This window comes from Epargyreus clarus, unplaced genomic scaffold, assembly GCF_041222505.1.
Source record: "Epargyreus clarus isolate Ecla_fem2 unplaced genomic scaffold, WU_Ecla_fem_2.2 ptg000009l, whole genome shotgun sequence".
NCBI lineage: Eukaryota > Metazoa > Arthropoda > Insecta > Lepidoptera > Hesperiidae > Epargyreus > Epargyreus clarus.
The window spans coordinates 15,220,027-15,239,136 of record NW_027332217.1 but is presented as its reverse complement, the minus strand read 5'-3'; the positions used below and the strand labels follow the sequence as shown (position 1 = coordinate 15,239,136).

The window sequence follows — 19,110 nt, the reverse complement described above, 5'->3', positions numbered from 1 at the left end:
GGTCCTCATTAGATCTTTCTTGAATGAAAAAGCCATCGTAAAAAAAATTTGGTCTGATAGTATGAATTTTTATACACATTTTTGGTTGAATTTAAAAAGCTAAAATGTATGTTTTACCATGTACATATGTATATTGCTTTGAATATCAGAGATATGTGGAATTCTATGTATGAAGACTGAAATCTTTTTTTTACAACTGAGATGTTATTTTTATAAAGTAGGTGTAGGTATTCTGCTGATAAAGGTGACCGCGAAATGATCTTCTTGTACTTATTATGATTAGGGTTGCCAACTTTTTCAACACAAAATACAGCTAAATAAGGTTGCGAACAGGATATAATATGTATGACATAATAATATATAGTCTGATTCATAATTAGGTGTCCAAAATGTAAACAAAGAAATGTCACTGTCAAAATTAACAAGAAACAAAAACTTTAAAAAACTCAACAAAGAACGAAAATTTAACAATTAATATTCACAATTTAACAAACGCGTTATGTAAACGACAAAACATTCGAGTTTGATCACAATCACGAAAATGAATAATATCAGTTACGAAACTTAAAAATGACAGCACAAGAAATGTCTTGGATTCCGATTGTGTTACTTTTATCACATTTTAATTTTCTACCATAATCTTTGTTTTTATTATTATTACTGTATGGAACGAAATTGAGGTGATATAAATATTAGAAAATGTGAATTAATCTTAATTTATTTAGATTATTATTTTATTATTGTTGTATTACTTTAATATCGACAAAAATAAGAAACTACCATTTCTTACGTATTTTCTTGATAGGTCAACACCTTTGTTTACATTTTGGACACCTAATTATGAATCAGACTTTAGATGATGTATTCTCCAAAGTGTTGTATTTAAATACAAAAAAATGCATAAATAAAAAACGGTCTTAGAAGTAAACTTATAGAACAGTTACATGCTTATTTTCATTTTTATTGTGATAATGGACATATCGATCTATTATTTACGAAACATTTAGACACTTCATTGACCAGGGATTTCCCTATTTTTTGTGGGTTTAAACATAAAACGAGTGATAATCGAAAACATTACTAAATAAAAAAGTGCACACTATTATTTATGAAACACTATTATTTAAAGGTGGTAGAACCCTTTGTGGTACCACCGCCTCACCTATTTCTACCTAATAACAGCAGTGTTAAGCGCTGCTGTGTTCCGGTTTGAAGGGTGTGGTAAGAGAGACAGACTTTTCCGAGGCGTTCCAGCTTAGTCCTCAGGGGTAGCGGCGCATCTGTGGCCGACCTCAGGTAGGAATATCTAATCATATCTGGGGTTGATTACAGATGTCCATGGGCGGCAGTAGCCACTTACCATCAGGTGGACTGCATGCTCGTCTGCTACTTCTTATATTATATATAAAAAAAAAACTATTATTTATGAAGTAGTATAAGGGAACAGAAGTATATTTAAAACTACACGTCATTGGGCAACCCTATTTGTTAGAAGACACGACATTGTGGGTGTCGACTACAGCAATATAGGCTACGATACATTGTTAGGCTGTATAGCGGTAACGTAGCGTGAGCTACCCCGTGTTACGGTTTGAAGTAATTGGATGGGAGAATATCACCTTTTACCTATTTTCTGTCTTATGAATATAACAGTGACGTGGAATAGTTGCGACTTTTTGAAATGTGTACCGGCGGATATATATAAGGCGTACCAACGAAGGCTTTAGTTGTAATCTTTGCTTACGAACGTTTTGCTATTTGATCTGCCTCAATAAGTGCTCGAAGTGTTTCAGTCCAATAGTAGTAACTCAATTTCTGTCTTATTTAGGCTTAGAAATTATAGACCATTGTGAGCCTTTTTCCGCGCAACTGTACGGAACTGTAATACGGGTTGAATATAAAAATGTAGATAAAAGATTTTGCCAGATTGTTGCCCGTCTACGCGATTACCTGCCAAACTCTAGACCAGATTTTACTATTTTTTAGTTCAATTATAAATAACCTTTTAAATTAGTGTGTAGGTATTATAAAATTTAATCGCTCCGTATTTTACGATCTTGGTACAAATAAAGGAATGTAAATTATTTCTGAACGAATTTTATCATAAAATTTAGATATACTTTTATGTAGCATAATAATAATAAAATCACAACGCTAAGTAAACTAAAAGTTAACTATGTAGACGTAAATAAAATGAAATCATAAATATAAAATGTAGTAAATAGATCCTGTATTTTATTAACCAATAGTGTCTTAAATCAAAAAATAATAAGTTAGCCGTACAAATTGAAATTTAAACTTTTAGTAATCAGCACAAATTTCCGTCTACTACGAGTATGTAAATGTTTATAATATTTATGAGTCTTCGTATGCTTCGGTTGTTTATTTTAAACAAGTTAAAGTTTCTACAGTAAATAAAGCGCTATTAATTCGGTATCAAAGTTATTTAAGCAAAATTTAGATTTATCGGAACTGTCTGTAAACTTAGAACTTTAAATTGGAGCCTTAAGATCAGCAGATTTGTAAACAGACCATAGGAATAGCGATGTTTTAGAGACGACCACACGAGCCTCTGTTTTAATCATAGTTCGAAACAATTTTGTTACTCGTACATAAATACATACAGATAGGATTGTTATTGAAAGTTCTAGAGTCTTTGAGAACTAATTAGTCCCGCTGTTGGATACGAGACGGGTTTCTACCTTTCCCTTCTGGGCTTTAGGCCTTATTTTAGGGCTAGGCTAAGGAAATAATACTATTTTGAGAACACTTATTATAATTTTCTTTTCATTAAAGAATTACTCAAATTTGGGATTTCTTCCCTTTGTGGAACGGTTGATTTTGCCTTCTCAATAAGACAAATTACCCTACTGTCTGTACTACATTAGAGTAATTTCAATCATAAACTTTAACAAGTTTTTTTTGTTTACAGGTATCTGCAGAACAACGATGAATCAAAAAGAATCTTAGAGCTAATAAGGTCCCTGGTCCAAATTAGTCAAAATGCTTCACCGAACGTCTTCATCACGTCGTCGACGCGCATCCAGGAGCGCGGCCACGTCCCCCCAAACCCGATCCCCAAGACCTTCAGCGCAAACTTCTAGAAGGGCATCCTTGGCGACCACAGAGACTGACGATGAAATCGAACCCCCACCTCCTCAGAGAAGCCCTCGCGCGAGCTTAGCTCCAGAAGTAGGACTGGAAACTTACCACCGCAGCCCGAGGCATTCGCTCGTCCCCGAGCCTAGGTCTGCTAGAAATTCAATCACACCAGAATCTGCTCCGCCAAGGAACACACTTACCCCCTCAAGAAATAACTTATGTGTGGATTTGGCGTATGGATCCAGACTTAGTCTGAATCCCCAAGATTTTAACCGTAGTCCTAGAAACAGCATCACGCCAGATGCCACAGCCAGAAGTCCGCGACGAAGTTTGGTGCCAGAGGGAACTACGTGGAACCAGCACAGAAATTCACTCGTTCCTGACGTTGGAAGGAGCCCACGGCATTCTGTTGCAAGTATTCAAATAGACCCCGCTCGAAGCCAGAAGGAACTGGGGCCAAGTCCTAGGACGAGTCCAAGAGGCAGCATAGCACCAGATGCTCCGCTAAAACCGAAAGATATTCCTGATTACAGCAGAAGTCCAAGGGGCTCTTTGATTCCTGAACCTCACAACAGAAGCCCTAGAGGAAGTATCGCACCCTCAGAGAGAAGTGCTAGAGGCAGTCTTGTTGCCGGCGAAATAGATACTTCCAGGGTCAGCCCAAGAGGTAGTCTAACTCTAACTTTCCAAGAACCATTAGTTTCAAGAGAGCGACGATCAAGCGAAGACAGCCAAACTGCTGGTAAGTAGCTCAAAACTTTTCCTTTCCACGCCACTTAGTAACTTATAAAGATTTACATGTGCTACTTGGCAAAGTCGACCGTACTAAATTATAATATGAAGCGATGAATAGCAAAGGTCTAGTGAATTTCCCAAGTTGTACAATACATTATACCTTTTCAACTTTTTAAAGGACCCCAGACGCTACTAGAAATATGTTTCAAGAATAGTTAAAGATTTTGGGTAAAATTTATGCTTAGAGTTTTTATTCGATTAGACGCATAAATCTGAAGTGAAGCTATAACTCTTATATAATATGTTAATTTTTTCAAAACTGACATAAGTAGATAGCTCTCTAGAGAGTAATTTCAGTGTGCTCGAGTCTCTACAAATTCAATTATGCTCGCAAGCGTGCCCCAAAGAGACGTGCGGTGTAACAACATTTAAAGCTTCAATTTTCATTTTTCTTTATTATTTATAAAATTTAATGATAAACATAATTTTGATTACATGATTAAGTTTATTTGAATCATCATAAATTGTTAGTACTAAAGTAACAATAGACAACTCATAGCAACATTGGTGGGTTGAGCGAGAAGGAAAGGAAAGGCATTATGGAAGGATTTTTGAAAAATATTTTTGAAAAGTGGTAGCGTAAATATGAATTCTAGCATGAACCAGTTCTTTGTTTCGGTGACAATCTGAGCCCTCAAGAGTGATTTGGTTTCAGGCAGAACCTATTCTATATTGCAATCTCTCTTGCTACTCCAATCTTATAATAGTTCCGGAGCGCTAAAAAAAACAAAAACTACTATAATAATCTATATGGTTAGAAAATAGATTGCAAATAGAAATGGAAACACTCGTAATTGTTCAGATAGGACTCCCGTATTTAAATTTGATTACAACTCTAAGTTCAATGCATTAGAAGTTGCTGCTTCTATACTTTATATACTATTCGTATATGGCAAAAACCTATTTCCCGACCTATTTCCGATGCTCTATTTATTTGCCCTTCCACCACGAGTTAAAGATGCTATTAAGTGTTTCCTAACAGGTGCCCGAGGTCGCAGCGTGTCGCCTTACAGAGCCTCTGTGGGGGGCCGGCAAAGCGGGACCGGGGCTCTCTCCGACACCGGCTCGAGACGCGCTTCGAGTTCCGTAAGCCAAGTAAGCTTATAAGCCAAAACGTGAGGTTGTGTTATTGATAAAGATAATCTTATACGTGTTAAGTAAGGTGATGTAAGTCTGAAAGTAAATGGTCGAGATTAAGGCTGAAATGAAGCGTATTAAGGATGACTATCGTAGATATAGGAATTATTTTTACAGTTCTTTGTCTATTTTCTACTGGAGTTTTAGTTTTATAGATTGATTATCACTTATTACTATCCAATTACCGAATAATCACGTTTTCTTAGGTCCTGAAAAAGAAGAGAGAATGAGACTTTAGATTAAAAGTGTCAAGAGCAAGTTGGTCCGTCCAACCATACTTCGAGCAATGCATATTATATATGTACTTATTTGTTTTTCATGAATATAATATTTTGTACTTCAGAAATCCCTGGTACCTGATGAATTAATTAAAATTCAATTCAAAATTTCATTGCAGTCAAATTCGAATGCCATTTGCTAAAAGTTCTTATACAACTCTGATATTTATTTGGAATAAAATTCCACTACAAACCGTACCACATTTTAAAACGGTACACGAATTATCATGCAAAGTGGCTCTATCAGAGTTACGTAATTCGGTAGTCAAGTACTCAAAGACATCAAAAGCGAAATCTTTAAGCTTGTCCCATTTCCGGCTTCTAGGCAAGCTTTTAGGTTTTAAACATTTAGGAGCTTTGTACGCTTAAAATTTTAGTACCACATCAAGCTGCACTTATCTTCTTTAAAAGGAAATGTAGTTACGGAAAGGGTTCCCAATTTAGCTTTAAAGGAAGCTTTTAGAAGTCGATAGGGATGAAAGTTCTTGATTGCAATTTGTGGAATCTAGACCTATTGTAATCGTAGGATTGGTAAGTAAGTCTAATACTTCATTCATTTTTGCTCATGTATATGTGTGTGTGTCGGATATTTTTGAAAACAGTTAAAGTATGTCACTTAGATAATTACAGAGTGTTATGTATTTTTAACCTAAAATTTTGAGAATTTATAAAGAAAAAAGTTTTTGTTGCTAAGTCGTATTTTAACTATAAATTAAGTTCTTGGTTTGTAACTTGTAGTCAAGTATCAATTTTTCGATGTTTATAAATATGACAAAATAGTTCCTGAGATACAAAATATGAGTTTAATAGAAACATATTTCAAGGAGCATCGTTTACAATAATTTTATCTCCAGGTGTCTGGAGATGAACAGCGGAGGCTGTGCGGCGAGCAGGCCAAGTACAATGAACGCAGTGGCATGGGTCTGGGTGTTGGGCTCACCACCTACGGCTCCGTGGCCTACCAACTCAAGGATGCCAACATGGAGGCTTCAGGCACTGTCGACTTCGTGTGCCGCGCCGCTAAAATTATGAACAGGACTAGTATGTACCTTTATACTGATTTATTTAAAAATGTAATCTATTTTGATCTTATAAGAGTAGGGTAGGATCGCTTCTATATTCTGCTTATTTTCACATCGAGTTTATTAGTGCTTAATAATACTGCAGTAACATGAATACGATCTCTTCCAATTTCCAAAACTCCCACATACGAGTATTTTGATTTTGACCTTGTATTCGCGGTACATAAAAGAGTGAACGCAAAAATTCTGTTATTCTTGCTCGATCCACTTATAAATAATGAAGACCACAGCCTAAGTCTCACAGAAGATCTATGTTCTAGTTTGAAGAAAGATGCCAAGACTATAAACGTAAAAGTTTAATGAGAGAAGATATTGCTAACCCTTAATATAAATCTATGAAGGTCAACAAAAAGCAAAAACAATTTTGATGTGAAAATAATTACCTGTGTTTCTGAAATATCACATGACATGATAATATTGTTCAGGTTAATTCTCTCGCGACAACACGTAGAACAAAGGCTACACAAGAGTTACAAGAACAATTTCCGGGAATTTTTGTATTCTTTTGTACAGCGCTTGTACCTAATTATATTTTTTGTTACAGTTGTAATGACGGTGTTCCTAGCCTGTCTGTCGACGTTGCCTGTAATTATGCTAATAGTAGGTGAGTTATAACAAGTGCCGTATAAATCTGCATCATCATTATCATTTTTATCATCATTAAAATAACCATCCTTTCCATCAGTAAGTTATGTATAACTTTGCGTATTTATCATTTTTATTATCATCATCAACGTTATCCTCATTTTCAACATCAGTCCATTGCTGTTCATATTGGTTACGAATCTGATCAGAAACCTTAATAATGATGCTTTTTCTACTTATTGCCCCACATTACGGTGTTTTAGGTACCATGGATAAATACAAATAAAGACAATAAAATGTCGAACTGTAGGCTGGCTATCTAAAAGGTATTAATCACCGCCGTCTGCGGACATTTGCAACGTCAGACAATTTATCGACGACTTTGCAGGAATCTTTTTAGCAGTAGTACCAGTTTATTTTAGAGCCCCTTATTAAAACGTTCCAGGTATTAATAATACTATGGAAGAAATTGATTCCATCTCTTGCATAATGATGTTTTATTTAGAAATGACAAAGTGATTATTTGATCCCAAAATTGTTAGCTCTCTATTCAGATTTTAGAATCCTTCGTGATCTAAGTATTTCAATAAAGTTCAAATCAACGTCCGTGCAGCGAAGTTAAAAATCAAATTAAAATCAAAACGAAAGTCATTATGTCGAAAATAGAGCTCAGTTTTCCATTACAAATTAAATTATGCGAAAGATCGTATATTTTTAAAGAAACGAGCCCATTCGTCGGATTTCGACGAGCGATGGGATGTTTCCTTGAATATTTTAGCATTGCCTTTAAAATTGTTTGTGATCATTATAAATCGTTTTCCATGTACACATTTTGGAAGAAATAAAATTTAAATTAAAAAAATAACAACTTATGGGATACGCTGAATAACTCCTGACGTAATCAGAACCGCAACTTCACGGGATAAAACTTTGCAAGAATGAATGTCGTCTACTCTTAACCCAAAAATATTTGGGGTACCTGTGTAAAAAGTAAAACAGAGCTTATGGAGTAAAGCTCACTACAAATAAGATTACAGCAAAAGAGCGGACAATTTTCAGAGAAGCGAACACTAATCAGTGAAATTTTTGCAGACTTACGGATTCCCGGATCTCATTTGGAAAGATTTGATATTCAAGGTGCTAACATACGAGTGACAGCCCGCGTCCAAGATATGTTTTGTGGGCGATGCTTGATGGTCGCAGACTGTAGCGAGCCTTCGGCGACCACTGCCACTGCTACCGCTCGTCGCCGACGCGGGTTAACACTTGTATATAAGCTTACTGTTGGTCCTGCGTTACTTCCCTATAACTTATTCAGCTTAAAAAATAAATAACTATTTAACGCCAGCGCTCGCTAACCTGAGCTAAGGTAACATTTTTGTGGTCAGACCCTTTTTGTTCAAATGCTACAAACCCATTTCAGCCCTTTGAGCATTCATCTAAGAAATACACAAATCTTGTATTTTTTCATTTCTTTACGATCATATTAAGTTATTAACAGACAGGCAACTATTATAACAACAAACTGGCCACAACAATATTATATCATGACGTATTCTATAAAAGTAATAAAAGAATATTGGAAAATTCCAATCTTCCATTAGACATTAACGAAACGATTTCAACATGTGTTTTAAAGGGTTATAACAATTACAAGATGTAAGGGACGTAATAAGCGAGTGACATTTCAAAGCAACGACGACGATGTCATGTCAATGTTTATCAATATGAATTGTCGCTCATGTATTAGCTCCCTAAAATCTTCAAGATTACTTTTAACAATTTCCGTATTGCCAATAAAATTCAAATTTCGAACACGTCCGTGTTTTAGGCAGTTGACACGTTCAAGAATGATCTGAACGGAAATGGCCCAATGAACGAGACAATTCGTTCATCAATCTTTTCATCTTCCCGAGCCTCTTTATTGTTTCCCACATTGAAGGTGATCGTGGATTTTATTGCTTTCCCGTTTTCCTGTAGAGTCCTTCGGGAAATCCTACCTCGCTTTATATGCCGCTGGCGATGATTACGAGTGAAGGTTTTTGTTTTTCCCAATTTTGTCATTTAGAAATGCCGTGTAAAAATCAAGTATTTTTATTTTGATCATCAAAAAAATAATTTTATGAGTGAATGAAATGGCTCGTGCATGGACTTTGTCGTTCGATGTCGAGAGGATAATTTTATTCGAAATGAAAAGATTTTTTATCAAATAAGTGATTTACGATTGAATTAAAAGAGTTGTGCGTGAATTTTACCAAGTAAAGACACAAACATTCTTCTTTTTCCAAATTTTCGGACATAGCACACTCTGCGATAAACCCTGGTTAAGACTGCAGTCTTATCGAAGCTAAATTAAAGCTATGTACGACTCGTCTATCTGTCTGTAAGAAATACCTCAACCCGTGAATAAATCTAGAACATACTCAATTATCTCAATCAAGCCAGACGCAGGCCATGTAGGAATGACCTAAGTAGACGTCTATAACGTCGAACATTTAATCAGAAGCCATTAGTGGCGGCGCCGCTCGGTCTAATCTAGACGCAGACATTTGGTTTGCAGTAATTATAATATCGGAGGAGTATTGGAGCTTGGGGAGAAATTTAGTCTGGAGTCGATGAAGTGAACTTTTCCTTGCAATTTGAACGATGCCCATGGGACAGTTGTCATCATGTAGACTTTGAAACGATTTCCAAATGGTGAAATTTTAATTTAATTGGTTTAAATATATATAATCTTAGAATCGTACTTGTTAATAGATTATGTGAAACGTAATCATAGCGGTAATGATGATGGAATATTATACGGATTACAGAAAATTGGTAATAGTTAATTCGTCAAGCAATCTCAATTTATTATCATGCATAGTCGGATCTTTACCTTTTTATTACACATTATCGTACTTCCTGAGTACGGTTAGGCACGACCACCTGACTGGTCCCGGGTTCAAGCCCCGGGCCGACAAATTTTATAATAATTAATTTAGGATTTTGTTTTTTGCATCTGGATGTTTACGTATTCTTATGTCTATATCCCCTGACCTCATGGAACAGGATAAAACCTTATGTGGGGGCCGTTAATATAGAAATAATTTTATTAGCATATAAAACTTTTCATACTTATTTGTGTGCCCTTTCCAATAAACTCACGATTGTCAAACTGTGCTTCTACTAAAAGCCCTTGGGATGTCGTACAAAGTTTAATTCAAATTCGCTTAATCAGGCGTCATTGCTTGTGAAGTCGATTCCATGTAATCTAACTAGACGGTTGGTTCGCTGGAAATTGGGATCGATTCGAGACAACCATTATCGGTGAGAGAATACACGTTATGTAAATTGTTGAAGTTATCGTCTAGTTTAATGTTTAGATTTATATAATAAATCTAGATAAAGACCAATCCTTTTGTATTGTGCCAAATTTTGGGCAGTAAAGTCTTTTTGTAAAGATGTTTATACACCGGTTTCCAACATGTACGGTGAGGCGTTGTGAATTCCTAGCATCAATGTCAATGTGTGTGAATTTTGTTGGTTTGTTTCCATGATGTGTGATTGTGTTATATAGTAATGAGATAACGGTGACGCGTACTGACCTATGTGCACTCGTTACTTTCGATTGACATACATATGCATATTGCACATAGTTATAGACTTTTCTATTTGGACGAGCCCATCTTCATACTATCCCTGAAACTTAATAGGATAAAAATGAAATTTAATTTGGATTTTATTGTGGATTTCGTTTAACCACATCAATAATAAAGTTTCTTAAAATGTCACCCAGGTGTGCAGTACATCCGTGACTGCCCAGCTGAGCCTCGTATCCCGGTCTACATGGTGGTAGGAGGCGCTGCAGGTGGCGTAGGGATCTGCTGGCTGCTGTGGGCTCAGCTCGCCAGCAGGAGCTCCAACTCCTCAGCGAGCGTCCCTGAACGGATCCTAGCGTATACCCTGACTGGGTTCTTAATGGGCTGGTAAGTGATATCCTTATTACTAATATAGTATTATAAAATAAAAGTTCTCAAAAAGAGAAAAGGAAATATAGAGAAAGAGATATAAAGTCTATATATGTCTGCCCTCTGCCCTCGGTAGCTAAGCATCATCTAATACTCATATTATTTTCAGTAGTATATTACTTTGTAAATAAGCTGTGGTAATTATATAACATCAGGCCAAAACTAATGATAATCTCATTAGTTTTGTACTTTGACAATACATATCAAATGAGCTTTTCTTATGTCTTCCTCTAAATCTCATAAAACTTTGCAAGACCACGCAAGCATAATAGGGTCTAAAACGTTCTTCCACTTATCATCGACCCAAATAACTCACAATGCCACCAGCTCGTTAGCCAAAGCAATCAACATGTCGAGCATTGACAGTTCATAGCAATTACTATGGCAGCAGCAGAATGCAGGCTTAATCGAGCTATTTCTCTGTCAAAGCATTTCTCGAGCTCTATAAGGCTTGTACACAGCGTAGCTTCGTTCCAACGTATTCAAGCGTATGAAATTTCAAAAGCTTTTTTTGTGACTTTGGCGCTTTTAATTAACTAACGTGACGTCCTTGCAAAATTATTTGTTTTGGAAATTTCATGTCTGTGTAACGGTTTAAATAAGTCATTTTAATTAAAATTACTTTAATTAAGCTTTATAGAAATATCGAAACGTAAGAGGAGTTCCTACACAACTTACGTTTCGATGGAAGAAATTGGATGCAGTCTTTAAAGAACGTTTGCTACGACCATGCCTTTTATTTGACTTGCTACTTCTGTCCGTGGGTATATAGATTTAATTAACTCAAAATAGAATTAAAATTACCTTAGTACCTATCACAGATGCGGTGCAACCCTGAGAGTCAGTTTGGAATGCCTCGTAAAGTGTGTTTTTCTTTCCACACCGAACCAAAACGCAGCAGCGTGCAACACTGCTGTTATAGGCTGGAAATCCTCCAGAGTATAATCATGAAGATTTTGCAACTTATTTTTTAAAACGTTGTTAAAAATATCTGACTTGAATCCTTAAAACTGTCAGTCTATTCAGCATAGTTAGTTATTCCACAAGACTTGATTTATGGCTCATCGCTACGCGTTGAAAATCCAATGTTCGGTAAAAACACCGCGTTACAGAAGCGCTGACGTGTGAACAATCGTAACGTGAGCAATTTGCTACATTCGAGCGCCTTTTTGGAAATGTTACAAAAATATGTATTATTCGCTGAAAATCACGTAAAAGTACAATTGAAAACTCGCATAGCGTATTCACCGTACCAGTCTGACTAGAGGGTACTGGGTTTGATCTCTGGCCAGGCAGGACCAACTGATAAATATTTATGTTCTGCGTCTGGGTATTTGTGTGTGACCAAAGTACCTATTCTAGTAAAAAGCAAACCTGCTTCAAAGGCAAATTCGCATAGTATTACAAAAAAGGTAGACCCAATATGGGTAAGGAAGGTACCACCGCCATATCTATTCCTAGCGTTAGAGAAGCTTAGAATCCTTGTTGTAGATGGAGTTGCAAATAGATAATTTTGACTATAACTCTAAAACTTACTATATAGCGGTCGCTATAACCCACTTTAAATGAAGTTTGATTTCAGATTCACTTGTTTTATTAATGAATAAACGTGGGTGCAATTTTAATCATCTTACGTCCCAATTCCGGGAATAAAGGCTCGAATTTACAGTTCGGGGATTATGGATATTAAAACAAAAGTTATGAGCGTGGGCGGTCGATACCAGCTCAAATTTCAGCCGGAATTGAAGCAAAACAACGACACGAAAGGAATTTTCAGTGGGAAATAAAAATGGATTCCATTATTATCGTTGCGAAACTTTTCCTCTGTTGCCAACGGGATTTTTTCGGTTTTGATTGAAATTATTTTATTTCGTTGGTTGTTCTTCTATCGTTTATTAATTTTGAAGGTTTTTGAGGGGAATGTGGGGATACATTGTAAAGAAAAATACATATATTTTGTTATGGAATTAAAGCCTTTTTTTTGTCAAATTTCAATTGGGTAAAGGGTGTAAGGGGGACATACTTTTTTCACGCTAGTCTACTTAGTCTAGGGGTAGCAACATAAACGATCAATGTTATGGAGGGTTAACTACAAATTTTCCTGGACGGCAGTAGCCTTTTACCATCACGTGGACTGTATGTTCGTTTACTACATAAAAATTAAACAAAATAGAGTCCTGCCTAATGTTGACTCATGTGTAAGTTCTCAAACTAAGTTCAAACCCTTTAAATCCGAACTCAGCTTTATAACTTACGAGCTTTTGCCCGCGGCTTCGCACGCGTTACGTAGTAATATTTTCATCCCCTATTTTATCCCTTTGGGGGTAAAATTAATCAAAATCCTTTCTTAGCGGATGCTTACGTCATAACATCTACCTGCGTGCCAAATTTCAGCCCGATCCGTCCAGTGGTTTGGGCTGTGCGTTGTTAGATCACTATGTCAGTCAGTCACCTTGAGTTATATATGTATATTTAGATTTTTATAGACTAGAGTAGCAATTCAATCTATAATCAAGAAACCTAAAGTTAAATTACGTATTCACAAATCCAGCCCCTATGCCTATGCTTCTAATTGGGTACCCCAGGGGAGTTTTATCTGAACGCTTTTGTTCTCGTCAACGTGATTCTCATTACGTTGTTAACTCAGTCAATACAGAGAATGAAGGAATTTAACGTAATTTTTGTCCTAAACTGTTTACCGTTCCAATGTTTTAGCATGTTGATTAAGCTGTTGGAATTTTAAGGCGTTGGTAAGAGATATTTAGAGTATGTATTTATGTAAATGACATTTATATAAGCAACAGCTAATTAAGTTCTAACACGCATATAACTTGGACAAATCGGATCTGTCTGGGATTCGAATCTCGGACCCATAGACAGAGTCACCGGATTTCAAACCACTGCCTATTCACTATCACTGCCAAGTTAAGATATGCAATAAGTAATGAACTTCTCTTCTGTTAAGTAATAAATAATGAACTATTGTTGAATTATTTGTTTGGTATATAAATACGTACTTTCTTATTGAATAAAAAGAGTTCTTAAAGGCGTGTGAAGTCTACCAAATGTACTAATTGGCCAGCACAGTAGACAATGGCTTAAACCATTTATTTTGCCAGTGGATCTCATAACTAGGTGTCTCGGAACATTAGCGAAAAAATAATTTTAAATTTAAATTACATTATTACAAAAGAGAACGTACTCAGTTTTATTTGCCTAAACACTATATTGCTTTTGAAAAGGATTTGACGTGAAGAGATCTCAGAGACTCGTGGAAAATTCCTCTTTTAATAGCATGCTCGCAGATTTAACCTACTATACGCAGAAATTTGTATTTATTTCAAAATATTTGAACAGATTCGATATATTTGCTTAATGAAAACGTTGTTTGCGTCCGTTCCGTTAATGAAAAAAAAAATTAAAAAAAAAATAAAACCGACTTCCATGTCACTACAAAGTAAGAAATAATTCAAATAAATTTTGGTTGGTACATATCCTGAAATCGGCTCTCAATACATTTCGATTGATAGCGGCGTAAACACCGTGCCCAATATGAGCGCCGACTTTTTCCACGACATGGGACCTCCTGTGAAACTAGCCGCATTCCATGGTGTATGAATCATGTCGATCGGTCGAAAAAATCGCTGGTCATACACAAAAAAAAAACATACTCGTACGTGTCGAATAGATAACCTCTCTTCCTTTGGGAAGTCGGTTAAAAATAGAAGGTAAGAAAAGTAATGAGTGGTCACAGCCACTCATGGAGATATGTAACCTCCACCAGATTCTACCTGAAGCCGATACCTTTGACGGTGGTGTCTCCAAGTGAAAGTTTCTGTTTAATACAGCGCTTCACGTCTTCAACCCATTATTGTCCCACTGCTGGGTACGGGTCTCCTCTCGAAATGAGAAGGATAATACCAAGCTTATTTAAATCTTATTTTACAATCTCAGACAAAAAAATATTTTCAAATTTGTACCTACATCTGTATCTGTAATGTAATCTTCTAAAAGATACTCAGTGCACTCATGTTATTTTGATTTCGTTTCGCTATTGACGTTTTAAAATGGTAAAACTGTATACATATAAATTTATCTTTCTTCCATCCTTTGCCCTATCTTCTTCTTTTGTAATCTCGTGGTGTCTGTTCTCATTGTAAACCGATGTACCTGTTCCATACGTGCCAGTTTAAATTAGTTAATTAATATTCTGGCTATTGTTTTAAATACTGTACATATTACGCCTATTCTCATTGTTCATATCACACCTATTGTATTGAACTATTTCTGCTTACATTTAACTAAAATATTTTTGTACAAAGGATATGGTTTTGGGAGATATAATATTAAATTCTATTTAGCATTTGTGTTTTCTGTGTATGTCTATGTTATATCTTTTATCTTAATCTATTTCTATTTGTTTAGGTATCTTAATTACGAAACATAGTTAGAACTGTCGTCGTCATCGTCAAACCATAATGTCCCACTGCTGGGCACAGGTGTCCTGTCAGTGGGAGGGAATTAGACCATTGACCTCTACTGGCTAGATGCGGATTAGTCAGTCTACTTCGCACACCTTTGACATTTATTCATTTATTCTTTAAAAGAACTTTTAAGTCGAAGAGTTCCAATACACGTAATAAACCTTAGAAAACCCTGATTTTAGCCTAGAATATAAACCTCAGAGTCCTCGGAAATAAACTAAATTGTTGTTATTAGTGTGAAAAGTAACTTAAGTGACATTTATCAACATAAACTTGATGAAATGTTATATTAAACACAGTTCAGAGTTATGAGATATATTCGTCGGTCTTCATTGAAATTCAGGAGTGCTTTAAGCTGACAAAGGATCATTTAATTATGATAACCCTCAATTAAATTCCACTGCTGTTTCGTATTCCACAATTGTTACTATTAATGGATTTTAATTAAATTTATTAACCACGTAAAATTATTTAAATAGAGAGCATATCTACGCATAGTAACTTTCAATTATAATTATAATTTAACTTACTAGGTATATTGTAAGTACCCTAGAAAAGCATCAATTCAGACGTTGTCCATATTGTGAATAATTTGGAATTGACTGTATCCATTCCTTCTCCTTTGTGGCATCGAAATTACAGACAAAGCAGTTCATCGGATACTGAGTGATAACTCTTACTCTTAATCAGACATATGATTATTTTATATGAAGGTCCTATTTAAGAATGGCTAGAGAGACGTTTCAGGAGGCTAAATTGAACGATTTATGTAACAGTCTTTACAACTCTATACTACTCCTACCACTATCACGACTGCTATAGATAGGTCAATTGGTATACCGGAGGACTATATTAAATTGCCTCGCGAAAGCCTTAAGGTTGTGCTTAAGTTCAAGTTTAAAATCAAATCAAAGTAGCACTTAACACTTATAAGAAAAACTTGCGACATCGCAATTAACTCACGAAATATTCCTTCATCCACAAACATTTATAACAATTCTACTTCAAGAACATTCTACATTTACAATTCATCTAACAGGTTCGGCTTCGGCAACTACTGGACGCTGGGAATCATGTGGCCTGACTACGCGCCCACGCTGTTCGAGCCGAACCAGTGGTGCCACCGGACTTTGTACATCTTCGCGCTGACCCAACTCGGCGTGGTGTGGGGCGTGGTCGCCTTGCTGGTATTCTTGCTCCTCACGCTTGTCATCTGCCAGGTATGTGCTGGGTTCTTTAGGTTTAGGAAGGTATGTATGTTTATCATCTCTTTCATGTTTTATATTTCTACGCCTCATGTTTTAACAAGCCCTACGTCTTAATGGTTTGCCGTATTTAACACATGAAGTGCTAGATTTTTCTAAATTGTATAAATTAAAATAATTACTACTTTTTAACGTGATTCTATATTGTTTACTGTTGTATTGAAACTTATTTCATAACTACTTTGGCATACTTGAAAATTAAAGAAAATTTTGTTTTTGTTCATAAACAATATAAAGAAAATCGTTGACTTTGAAATAGAATTTCAAATTGTTAATTCATATCATAAATCAGTTTTCACTATAGAATTTGTTTTAACTAAATTATAAACTATTAAAGCAACTCAATCTGAAGTTACTCAATTAAGGCAACAATAAACTATTAATCGAATAATGAAGAACTCTTTGTATAAAAAGAGTTAATTTAAAATACAACATGACTGGCTCGTATATTCCGTACCAGGTATTCGGCTGCGGGTGGCTAGGTCCACCGAGGTACAAGTAGCAACGGCGGAGCGTCGTGCTGGAGCTGTGGCACCGGAACATCAACAACACGATGGACGTTGCCGGCGCCCTGCTCCCCTTCACGCACGTGGTCCGACCGGAGCTCACTATCCACGTGCAAGAGGTTCTCACCCAAGCCGACAGAGACGCTACTGACTCCCCAAAAAAACAAATTCCCCAAATTAACGAGCCCAAAAGTGACGATGAAAAGAGCCCGGTCAAAAACGGCAAAGAGTTCAAGAAGGCCCCGGCCTGATGGTTGTTGGTCGTGCTGCCACCGCACGGCAAAAAGCACGTTCATTTCGAAGCAGCAGACAAAATATACTACTTTTAGTGTCCGTGGTGTTGTAGTGTCGGAAGTGTACTGAGTGTACTGCTGTTGTTTGTGCTTTTTGGTCCCCGCTCCGTGCTCAACGTGTATTAGGTTTTAGTGCTGCTATCTATAGATCCAATTGTGCTTAAATGTATGGAGATATAAAGACGGTTATGATTCGTCGTATATACTTAAAAAACTTTTCGGATTTAAGAATAACACTATTTATTAATTTATGAGAAATATAAAATGTTAACTAATTCTCTGGCTGATAAATGTTTTGTATCGTGAATGATTAATTTATTTCTAAATTATAACATGAATCAGCTATAAGAATATATATAACTATCACTATACGTATAACTTATCGATGTATATTATTTTCTATGAATTTTAAAAAGTATATTTAAATCGCTGCTATATTCTGTAGAACTGTTTCTTTTGCTACGGAATTTTAGACTTGCTAACTAAATGTAAAACAACGAATATTATAATTATAAATATCAACTATAATGGTAATAATAGCATTAGTAATAACAATATATGCATGTATATAATTATTAACATATGTAGATTAGTAGTTTCAGATTTGTATATTATTTTATTAGTGCGACTAAGTCTATGTCCTAAAATATTAAATCTAGTAATGAATATGTAAAAATAATTGCTTGGGCTAAATAAAATAAAAAAATACGACTCCGAATAATGACTTGTTACGACATCGTGTCGCAAAACGATGTCGTGTCGTGGAAATCTACGATGCGCATTGTCAAAAAATCGGCTCGTATCGTATGTATTAGCCCTTAATATTTACAAGTATATGAAGTAATTTTAATCAATGAAAAATTATTACCCAGTATTAAAAAATAAAAATAAAAGTAACCTCTTATGACCAACATATAAAATGTAACTAACAGTGTTTTCTCATACATATCTACGGATATATACATGTAGATAAGGATTTTGTAATAATTGGGTGCATATATGAGTGTAATGAAAAATTATTTACCTTGTGTCGTCAAAATTGTTGTAACTGTAATCATGTTTTGAGTTTTGAGGTATTCAATTCCAAATTAAACTACATAAAAATAAAGTTTACTTTACACAAATGATGGCAATTAAATAAAAATGAAATATTTATAATAAGTATATTTAATGGAATTTACTTTAAAAGTTATATAAGTAGCCGGCACACGTCCGCTTGTGACAGTGTCTTCAAGGCGACTGAACAAAAAACGTCAAGACTTCGTTCGAACTTATGTGACTACCCGCAAATTTTAAATAAAATTCTTTTAAATAAAATTCTGTTTCGATTTGCTTTTAAATTATCTCAAAATTTAAAACCAGATTACGATAAATTGCGTGGATCAGGCTTTAATTAACAATGAAAGGAGTGTGGGGTGACTATTTTTGTAAAAGTGTATCCATATTGATTTGTATGGTATTGATGTGCTTCTAGATGCCGCACCTGTCAGCTGTGATCTTTTAATGACATTATGAGGTATGGAAGGGTAATTGAGTCAACCTTTAGACTTCACGGTTGAACTTTATACAGCTG

The 19,110-nt window shown here is 35.5% G+C and overlaps 1 protein-coding gene across 1 annotated transcript in view; it reads left to right on the top strand.

Moving 5' to 3' along the window:
* Positions 1-17,352, top strand: part of LOC140745085 (uncharacterized) — a 93,665-nt gene extending 76,313 nt beyond the window's left edge. Inside the window, exons 2-8 of the mRNA XM_073076854.1 lie at positions 2,933-3,844; positions 4,880-4,992; positions 6,167-6,353; positions 6,939-6,998; positions 10,758-10,947; positions 16,513-16,693; positions 17,199-17,352. Coding sequence (XP_072932955.1) covers positions 3,004-3,844; positions 4,880-4,992; positions 6,167-6,353; positions 6,939-6,998; positions 10,758-10,947; positions 16,513-16,693; positions 17,199-17,240 — 1,614 coding nt within the window. The 5' untranslated portion in view covers positions 2,933-3,003 and the 3' untranslated portion in view covers positions 17,241-17,352. The remainder of the gene's footprint in view (positions 1-2,932; positions 3,845-4,879; positions 4,993-6,166; positions 6,354-6,938; positions 6,999-10,757; positions 10,948-16,512; positions 16,694-17,198) is intronic.
* Positions 17,353-19,110: the final 1,758 nt, after the last annotated feature.